The sequence below is a fragment of the Lactuca virosa genome, chromosome 8 (genome assembly GCF_052849685.1).
Source record: "Lactuca virosa cultivar CGN04683 chromosome 8, Lactuca_virosa_CGN04683_v6, whole genome shotgun sequence".
Lineage (NCBI taxonomy): Eukaryota > Viridiplantae > Streptophyta > Magnoliopsida > Asterales > Asteraceae > Lactuca > Lactuca virosa.
Window position 1 is genome coordinate 322,481,455 of NC_136433.1, and position 9,706 is coordinate 322,491,160.

The 9,706-nt window shown below is 33.2% G+C and overlaps 2 protein-coding genes and 1 long non-coding RNA gene across 5 annotated transcripts; 2 read left to right on the forward strand and 1 right to left on the reverse strand.

Moving 5' to 3' along the window:
• Nucleotides 1-1,378: 1,378 nt before the first annotated feature.
• LOC145133091 (uncharacterized) lies at nucleotides 1,379-5,943 on the reverse strand. Of its 2 annotated transcripts, none has more exons than XR_013718390.1 (3): nucleotides 5,384-5,943; nucleotides 1,872-5,308; nucleotides 1,379-1,722 (listed from the first exon to the last, which is right to left on the reverse strand). It is a non-coding gene; the product is annotated as an uncharacterized LOC145133091 (long non-coding RNA). The 2 variants fall into 2 exon arrangements; XR_013718389.1 differs by lacking the exon at nucleotides 1,379-1,722 and having other exon boundaries at nucleotides 1,800-1,977; nucleotides 3,491-5,308.
• LOC145133090 (protein LAZY 1-like) lies at nucleotides 1,733-3,601 on the forward strand. 2 transcript variants are annotated; one of them, XM_079068028.1, is made up of 5 exons: nucleotides 1,733-1,857; nucleotides 1,930-1,999; nucleotides 2,078-2,700; nucleotides 2,850-3,015; nucleotides 3,318-3,601. In XM_079068028.1, the coding sequence occupies exons 1-5, from the start codon at nucleotides 1,852-1,854 to the stop codon at nucleotides 3,356-3,358; spliced, it is 906 nt and encodes a 301-aa protein (XP_078924154.1). In that variant the 5' UTR covers nucleotides 1,733-1,851; the 3' UTR covers nucleotides 3,359-3,601. The 2 variants fall into 2 exon arrangements, with proteins under 2 accessions (XP_078924154.1, XP_078924153.1); XM_079068027.1 differs by lacking the exon at nucleotides 1,733-1,857 and having other exon boundaries at nucleotides 1,869-1,999.
• Nucleotides 5,944-7,802: 1,859 nt separating the features above from the next.
• Nucleotides 7,803-8,186, forward strand: LOC145131746 (uncharacterized). Its single transcript, XM_079066402.1, has one exon. The coding sequence runs from the start codon at nucleotides 7,803-7,805 to the stop codon at nucleotides 8,184-8,186; it is 384 nt and encodes a 127-aa protein (XP_078922528.1).
• Nucleotides 8,187-9,706: the final 1,520 nt, after the last annotated feature.

The following is a 9,706-nucleotide window of genomic DNA, read 5'->3' on the forward strand; positions in this document are numbered from 1 at the left end:
TTAATTAAGAGATACCAAAATTTTAAGTTAGTTATAACTTCAAATTTAACATATAATTACAAAAAATAAAACTTTCTATAAAAAGTTTAAAATCGATTATTCAAAACCTTAACGTCAGTAATTGTGATAGTGATTTGTTTAATATATCTCTCTGACACGTGACATAATATTAATGCGGAGTTGTATTAAAGTGACACATGACAAAAGAAGATTAAAGTTATTTTTTTATTAGTATAGAGAAGATTTGAATGATATGATTATAATAAAATCTTGTATTATAAATTAGTAACTCTTTCTAAATCAATCGTTTGCTTTTACATATTATAAACATGCTTTAAAAAAATAGAAAAACCTAAAAAGTCGAAAATTAATTTAGTAGAACTCAAAAACTGAAAGATATCGAACATAATCAGTTTTCTCAAAGTAAAAAACCAAATAGGTTCGTTTTAATAAAAAACCGAGCCGCTCTAAAAGCCTTGCTCACACCCTACATAACAACATTTTTACATGCAAACAATGAAACATATTGGCATATAGTTTGTCACCACACATAAAACAATACTGGTTTTAAGTTTGGAAATTGTATAACTATTCCCTCAAAAGTAAAATGGAGAACATGAAAATAACCTACGAGCAACTGTATCTTCTATATTTTACAAGCACACTAAAAGTTGTTATCAAGACACCAAAATAGGCGGGGACCTGTGGGGAACCTTATGTTTGAGCATTGAGATCTTATTAACCATTATACGATTGTTTTTTCATATATTTAGCTATCGCTCTCAGCCAGAAATTAATGTATCTGGACTTAATTTTGGTCTCACCATCAACCACAAGATGCAAATGAACAAGTTTGACGCAATTGATAACAAACTACTAAAATATTAAGTGTACCCAAACTAGCATATTACGAAGTTTCATATTTAGTTATCAAAATAATAAATGGGTGTATTGGTAACAATGTTTTGAGAGTTTTTAGTAGTTGTTAAAAAAAACTTGAACTAAAGAAAAGGGTTCGGATTTAATGTTTTTATTTTTTAACAAAAAACTTTTAATCAAAAAGCTACTTCAAAAAAACTTTTTAGGGCTTTTTGCTATTATATTTCATGTTTTATGTAATTTACATATTATAAAAGCTTAAACTACTTTTGTCAAACATTTTTATACAAATAAAAACTACGGTTTCCAACTACCAAGTACTTTTGCCAAACATACCCCACCTCAATGGCATATTAAATATAACATTCAAAAATGAATTCGAAAAGTACTTGCAAACACACTGGACAAAGCCAAACGGATTCTATAATAATATAATTAGCCACTTCTAATGATTATATGTTTTGCTCATAGCAGGAAAGATGACACTAGGTGAGGGCATTCACTTCTTTTGTACACACAAGAGATTAAAAGCAAGCCATCTTCCACCTTTTTGGGTGGAAATAAAAATTGCAATTGTTATCACATTGACATCGGTCCCATTCCAGTCTAGTCACTCAAGACAATTGAGTTTGTTATGTTATGTCGTATCACGTATGTAACAAACAAAACTTTCAAATAATAAGAGAAAATCATATTACCAGAAGGCTATCTTGGGACATGACAAGGAAAAGTACAAGTATCAAGTTGTTGATCCATAGACTATTAACCAAATTGGTCACATTATCTTATCTTTGCACATGTATCCAGCCCAAGCTTTGTTATTTTCTCTATGTTCATTTCCACCTGTCACCAAGTCGAACTGCAACATCATAACAGAATAAATACCTTTTTTTCTTCTTTTCTTTTTTAATTATCGTTCTCCAAATCACAAAACTGATTAAGAAACTAAGCTCTCTAAAACAGGGACTGAAAATGAAGGTAAAGTTTTTAACTCTATTGACATTGCCTCTTGAATGCTACTGCTACATGTTTGCCTCTGTTTCTTTTCAGCTACTAGATTGGATGCAGCACAAGTTTCACCAGACCAGCAATGAGCACCTAATAACAGAATTTGCTCCAAGTAAGTCATGACATGTATCATCAGTTATCACATGTTTTATAAACGTATCATTTTACCCATTCCTTAATTAATGAACAGGGAACTCATGTGCATCACTTACGGATTTACAATACTATCCTAAATCACAGTACTGTTATTCTAAGGCTCAAAGCAATAAACAAAGAGAGAAGCATTTTCGTAAATCATTTGCATGCATAGAGAGTGCTAGATCAGATAAAGAGCAGAATGAACAGGAACCATCTGGTGAAGTAGAAGTACTCTTCCATGGATTCTTGGCAATTGGGACTCTTGCTATTACTGAACCAGAAACACCAACATTCGCCACCTCTGTTGAGAATATTACATGGAAAGAAACTGAAGCAACTGAGAATGAACTGAATGTTATCAATGGTGAGTTAGAAAAGGTGCTAAGAACTGAAGGAAGCGAAAAGAAGGAAGCTGATAGAGCAGTTGTTTGTCCACTACAGACTTATCTGTTTGGTTCTGTGATTGGATTGCCTGAAACAACTACGAGAAAGAAAGAACATAGAGCATCACTTGGAGAGCTCTTTCAGAGAAGTAAAATGGAAGAAAAAGAAACTGTTGGACCTAAAAACAATGATGGAGAAAAGAGAAAGGAGAAATCTGCTGTCCATTTGATGAAAAAGATACTAAAAGGAAGAACCCTATATCCTGGTTCAGCTCATAAAAAACCAGGCAAGGTAAGTATGTGCATGCACTTGACTTTTGTCTTCTAGTAAATGTATAGTTTAGCTCCACATTAATCTACCCTTTTAGTAAAAAGGGTAAATAATTAGTCGAGTGTATATATCCTTAATTGCATGGTTTTTTAATGTGGGGCTTTTTACAGCTCCAACGTATGTTCCATAGGAAAGTTCACCCTGAAAGTACTGGTGCACCTAAGTCTGACCATCTCACATTATTTCCTCTGGTGGATACTTCCAAAAAAGGTGAAAATTTTTGCACCAGTGATTCAGATGGGAACAGGGAATGCTGGATCAAATCAGACACAGAGTGTAAGTATACAAACATGAACCTCTGTCTTAATTCATTTATTATTATGATGATATGATTTTTATCATTGCTATTAATTTGTTTTTATATCATTATTATATATTATAGAATGTAGCAGTAGTTGATAACTTATGTAAGACCATGTCAGTAGGTAGGTAGGTAGGTTATCAACTACTTCCACATTCGGAAACAACAACGATACAAAAAGTTATTTAGCAATTAAGATGGAAAAGATTTTCAAGTTGATAAGCAGCCTAGAATATTATTATTATTATCTGACTCATGATCGCTATTTCTTGAGTAGACCTGGTGCTTGAAGTAAAAGGGAAAAAAGATGGCAAGTGATGTAGCACTATGTTGAATTGGGGCTGGAAGAAGTATGTTATATATGCAACGTCTACATTAATTGAATATATGAATTCCTATAATAATTTTTGAGTGTTATGTCGGTTGAAGAGAATAAAAGGGCACCTTCACCTTGTGATTGGATGCATGAGCGTGCCTAAAACTTATAAATCTTTGTATCCCTTCAGACATTTGTGTATTAGTGATCATATACCTGCAATATTTTATTCAGTTTTAATGAAATCCTATACCTTTCAGCTATAAATAGGAATACTTCAAAAAATTACAAAGAAACTTGTACATCTACAGATCACTACAACGATGAATTAATATTTGGTATGGGATATTCTTAAATCACATATATACTAGTAACATTTTAAATAATTAATCTTCACAATCTGTAAACTGAAAAGAGGGGACGTTTGGGCCTTAAGCAGTTATGGTCCTTATGAATAGAGTCGTATAATAAAGGTGCCCCAACAGTAACACTCCAAAGTCTAATAGCCTATATGCAAATTTGATTGAGGGCCTAGGTAGAATTGAAACTAATTTTAACCGTATTTTGCATCACTGTACTTTCAAAATAAGATGGATTAATAAGAATTCATTTATACTGAAAATAGTGGTAACTGACTTGTTAGAAGCCTACATGGATAAATGGCCGTGTTACCGTTTTCTTATAGAATCATACATGTACTTTTTTATCAACTGTTTAAATTCGGGAGTTTTTATTCATGGATCTGCTTATCTTGCCTTCCATCTTAATCGGTGCTCTTTTTTACAAAGTCTAATAAAATTACAATTGTTTTTAGAAAAGGGAAAATTAGAGTTTTTATGTTTCTTTTTTTCACATATCGCATTATATTCTACAGGTTTCTCTTATAAGGAGAAATAACAGAGCTGTAGTTAATAGATGATGCTTTTACATTATATTCTACAGGTTTCTCTTATAAGGAGAAATAACAGAGCTGTAGTTAATAGATGATGCTTTTACGATTTTTGTCCGAAAGTAAAGGAAACACTCCCGAAAAAAGTACACAGCTGCACATAAAAATTTACAGAAATGATGCAAGGGAAAAAACAATATACAGGTGGAGGTGGAACAACTTATACAAAACGTAAATAGAAAATGACAAAATAAATCCAGAAAAAAAGATATTAGCTGTAGAATGCTGAAAGTAGAAAGGAAAATGTGGTTTTTAAACAACAACAACAACATCAAGAAGTACGACTTCTATTATCCTATTAGACTTCAACAACATGATACAGAGGGAAGTGCACTACAAACTAAATTTTAACATAGATAGTTTCATGGAGGTTGCAAATACAGGATATGTAAAAAAAAATGGGATCGTATCAAGATAAGAATAATCTATTCGTTTCTATGTTCAATACTTTATAACCAAAGCCATATATATGAGCATTTATAACACCTACAAAGATGACAAGACCATACATATGTTTACAGGATCCTTGTAATCTTGTTGACCTCAGTTGCCAAAATGAACCTCAGAAGAGGAAGAAAAATTCTTCAATCAATAATCAATTTTAAAAAATTAGGCAAGTTATTAATAGAAGTTACTATTACTTCATATCATTAAACTGAATTACATTATATGATGCTTCCAAAATATAAAAATGTATCAAAGATGCAAAGCTTTTTACATGGACAAAAGCTAACTAAAATATAAGAAAAACCATCATCTTTTGTAATTTACCTATTCCAGGAGGGGCAACACCAAAATAACTAAATTGTTGTGGGTTCGGATAATTAAGTAATTTATTCTATTTTTTGAGTAGTAGTAGTAAACCGATGAGTAATCTATAACACACATCTAGTCATTTACTAACCTAACCTCCTTAGAAACATAAAGATAATAGTTACAACTGGGGATTCAAAAGTTGTGCCTTCCAAAGATTTGAGCTTTCCTGAATATCCACAACGCAATCCTGAAAATTAAACAAAAATTGGAATAAATTTCAATGATAAGTTAAAACAAAACCTGGTGAAGAGGGAAAGATTACAACTAATCCTCTTTCATGAATCAAAATTTGCCCAATCTTTCTGAATAGAACTCGCATGCTTCTTGTGGAGGAGCAATGATGGTTAAACAGAAGCTTGTAACCAATAATTTTACAAAAAAGCAGCATATAAACGTAGATGATAGAAAGTGATCATTAACTATTGCAACACCTCTAATGCATAGATAAAATCACCCTAGTTGCTTTGTACGAATTTCTGAGAAATCATGAGATGAAGGAAGAAGGAAAGAGAGACGCCTGTTTGCCAAAAATTAGGGCTTTTTAGCTTCATAGTTGTGAGGAGGGAAGCAATCACGTGAAGAGAAGAAAGAAGGGGCTAATGTAGTGGGGAGGAAAGGCGCAAGAAAGAAATCTGCTGTTGTTTTTCACCAAAAATCATCATCTGTGAGGTCTGAAACCCACTTGAATGCAAGAACTTGATTGCTGTTGTTTTGGATGCTTGTGTTTCTTCTGATTTCGTCGGTACCAATCTTGTCAAAATCGGTACAACGAGAGGAGCGGTGGAGCTGAATCGCATTTTTAGGATCGCTTTTCAACACACCTATTGGTTTTTTTTTGAAAAGATAACAAGTAAAAAAAATGTTTGGTAAACTCAAAAAAAAATTTCAGAATAGTTTTTCATTAACCTTTAAAAAACATTTTTAATAAGTACGTAAAACTTGGCTTTTTGCAACTGTTCAACCAAAATAACTTCAAAAAATACTTTTTAACTTATTGACTTTTTCACCATAAAAGTTTATCCAAATATTTTTTAAAAAACTCATTTTATCACCACTATAAGCAAATAAACACTTTTCTCTAGAAACACTTTTAGAGTTCAAAAAATACTTCCAAACAATATCATTGTGTAGAGAAAGGGGAGAGACGAAGAGCGGGTAAAGGGAACTACTGAGAGGAAGAGAAGCGCGAGATGGTAAATGGAACGGTGGTATGCAGTTGAGTAGAATAGCAAGTCCTGTCCACTGAATTGTCTAAATAATCGACTCAACAAAAAAAAAAAAAAAACCAAAGGCCTTTGGCCTAACGGTAATGAGTGTCTCTCAAATGAGAGGTCACGAGTTAGTCTCACTAGGAGGCATAAGTGGTGTTTAGGATTAAATTAGGAATATGATAGTTTGTCGTTTAAAAAAAAAACCTTAGACCATGCGGTATGGGTCGCTACAACTGCGTTAACGCTGATGTGGTGCACCCGAAATGTCGGCATAACGTCGGAAACACCATCCCCGACTCCCGTTAATGTAAGTCTCGTTGTAACGACGATGGATGACAACGCCTCGTTTCTTCTCTCCTCTTTCTCTGCTTTTTTTTCTCTCAACGCCGTTACGGCATCTTGAACACCATCCCCTAATCTCGTTGTGGGGAGAAGATGGTGATGGGCATCGTTGTGGGTGGGTATGGGTGTTGCCCATACCCAATACTCTTAAATATCCAAATCCATATTACATGTGGAGGAGAGAATATCAATTTGGAATCGGAGCGGGTAGACGTAGATGCTGGAGCGATCAATGGTGGTTAAGAAAAGGAAAATATTGATAAATGAAGGGGTTGTTTGGGAGTCTTTTTTTTTGGACTTATAACTTTTTTTCAAAAAGAAGTTTTAAAAATGTGTTTAGATAACTTTTGAGGAAGACAAATATCAAAAAACCAAAAGTCACCAACTCGGTGGAGACCAGATGTCCTTCCTTCCCTACCTATCCACAGTTTTATTTAAGAAAACAAAGGAAAGGAAATTGCAGCATTTTTTAAGACCACTGGGTGTGGACAAACGCTCACAATCGTTTTTGTGACGTGACATAGAAAAAACGCCGTTACCACGAGAAACACCGCCCCCTTCCCGTTATGTAATGCTTCGTTGAGACGACAACGATTGATAACACATGTTTTTTTTTCTTTTCTCTATTTCACCATTGAAAAACAATAATAATTTTTTTTTAAAATTATTTATCTATTATCTTTAATTTTAATCACCACTTTTCTCTCTACTTCATAAACTTTCAATAATTCCAACACAAATGGATACGTTCGATGATGGTGATGAAGATGATATGTTTGTCTCTATGATGTACGAGTATTGCACGAACATGCTTCTACAACAAAATTCAGCTCCTCTATTAAACAAATGTCTGTTGTTAAACAGAGATCGTGAAAAGGGCACAGACGTCTAGTTCACGATTATTTTGCGGATGCTTGTGTCTACCAGCCACACAATTTCAAAAGAATGTTTCATTTACGGAAAAATGTTTTTGTTCGGATAGCCAACGCCTTGGAAAGCAGATATTGTTTCTTTCAAATATAACTTTTACATAATTTAAATACATTGTTTCTTTTAAATATAACTTTTACATAATTTAAATACATTGTTTTACATATTAAATATACGTTTAGGTATTAATCTTTCCAAATGAGATATGATGCTAGAGGTAAGCGTGGATTCACAGGGTTGCAGAAATGTGTTGTCGCAATTAAGCTTATGGCAATGGGAGAGTCGCCTGATTCGATTGACGATTATATGAGAATGTTTGAGAGAACGGCAAGAGAAACTTTGTATAGATTGGCAAAAGGTGTTGTCGAAACCTTCATTGATGTTTATTCGGGAAAACATTTGTTGAAGGATATACAACAACTATATGCGACGTATGAGGAAAGACACCGTTTGTCGGGTATGTTTGGAAGCATTGATTGCACACACTGGAAATGGAGAAATTGTGTCGTAGCGTGGAAATGCCAGTACGCAAGTGGTCATCATGGAACACCTTCGTTGGTATTAAAGGTTGTTGCTTCCTAAGATTTGTGGATTTGGCATGCTTTTTTCGAGGTTGCGGGTTCAAACAACGATGTGAACGTTCTTGGTCAGTCACCAATATTTGATGATATTTTGTCAGGAAAGGCACCGGATGCTCATTTCATAGTGAATGAAATAAATATAAGTTTGGGTATTACCTTAAGGATCAAATATATCCAACGTATTCCATATTTGTGAAGGCATTTCGACATCCAGTGGAACCAAGAGACGAATTTTTCAAGAGAAAACAAGAAGGAGCATGTAGGGATGTGGAACGTGCTTTTGGAGTTCTAAAGTCGAAATGACACATAGTTGAACATGTGGCACGACCATATCAGTTGGACGTTCTATAAGATATTATGTATGCATGTATCATAATGCATAACATGGTGGTTGTAGATAAAGGACGAAATATTGCAGAGTATTCGGCTTCGGAGCCCAGACACATGCAATTTCAACCCGGGGAAAGCGGAATATTTACATAGGGACGTTGATATTCAAGACACACGAAAACACAAGAAACTTCGGAAGACTTGACTGATTTTATGTACAATGGAAATGAAAATAATAAATTAGGGGTAAAAATGTAATTTTTTGTTGTTTTTAAATGTTATTTTTTTGTTGTAATGTTTTTTTTTAGATTTTTAAATGTTATATATAATTAAAAAAGTAGGTTATATTTAAATAACATGTTATATTATATTCATTTTGCTTTTATAAATATAAAAAATTAAATATAAAAAATGATGACATAGAGTGTTATAGCATGTTGTTCATTTTCTCTATTTGGTGTTATAATACCATATTGACATCACATGTGAGGTGACAACTTTTAGGTGTGATAGCACCCATTAACTAGTTGTCCACACCCACTAGTCTAAAAATCATTGTTAAGTTTAGTTATTGGAAGGGAGGAAAGAGGAAAAAAAGATTTATACTATTTCTCTTATAAATTTGTCATCCTAAATCGGAAGGAATTAGAATGAAAAGACATCCCCTTTCTTTTCTTTCTCTTTCTTTCCTGTAGTGAAATCAGGAGCGGATCGTTAGTGGAAGGGACAAGTATATCACAATACGCTGCCAAAATTGTAAGCATAAAGTGATAAGTAGTAGCCTAAACACTTGCAACCTAATCCATGTAAAAGAAGTAAATAGACCCTCCGACTCGATAGAAGAAAATGGATTCACTTTTGTTTTTATTGATTTGGAGCTTTAAAAAATCCAAATAAATCATCAAAATTCCACAAAAATTCTAGAATATTCCTCTAATCACTTTCCTTAAACTCTAAACATGGGGCTTTATATATATATATATATATATATATATATATATATATATATATATATATATATATATATATAAAGCTTGAAGAGAAGTGTTAAGAGCAAATTAAATTAAGGAGGCATTTGGTTTCCAAGTTTGCAATGAAAGGTGTTGGTAAATAAATAAATAAAAAGTACCTTAAGGATTTTCAGTTTGGGGTTGGCATGTTGGGTGGCGCTAAGGTTGTCTACATAGTGTC

Bases quoted from the DNA above. Each gene is read 5' to 3' on its own strand.
- LOC145133090 (XM_079068027.1), top strand. From the start codon at position 1,906: ATGTTTGCCTCTGTTTCTTTTCAGCTACTAGATTGGATGCAGCACAAG. The intron at 2,000-2,077 runs GTAAGTCATGAC...ATTAATGAACAG, and splicing joins AATAACAGAATTTGCTCCAA to GGAACTCATGTGCATCACTT. The intron at 2,701-2,849 runs GTAAGTATGTGC...GGCTTTTTACAG, and splicing joins CTCATAAAAAACCAGGCAAG to CTCCAACGTATGTTCCATAG.
- LOC145131746 (XM_079066402.1), top strand. From the start codon at position 7,803: ATGAGATATGATGCTAGAGGTAAGCGTGGATTCACAGGGTTGCAGAAA.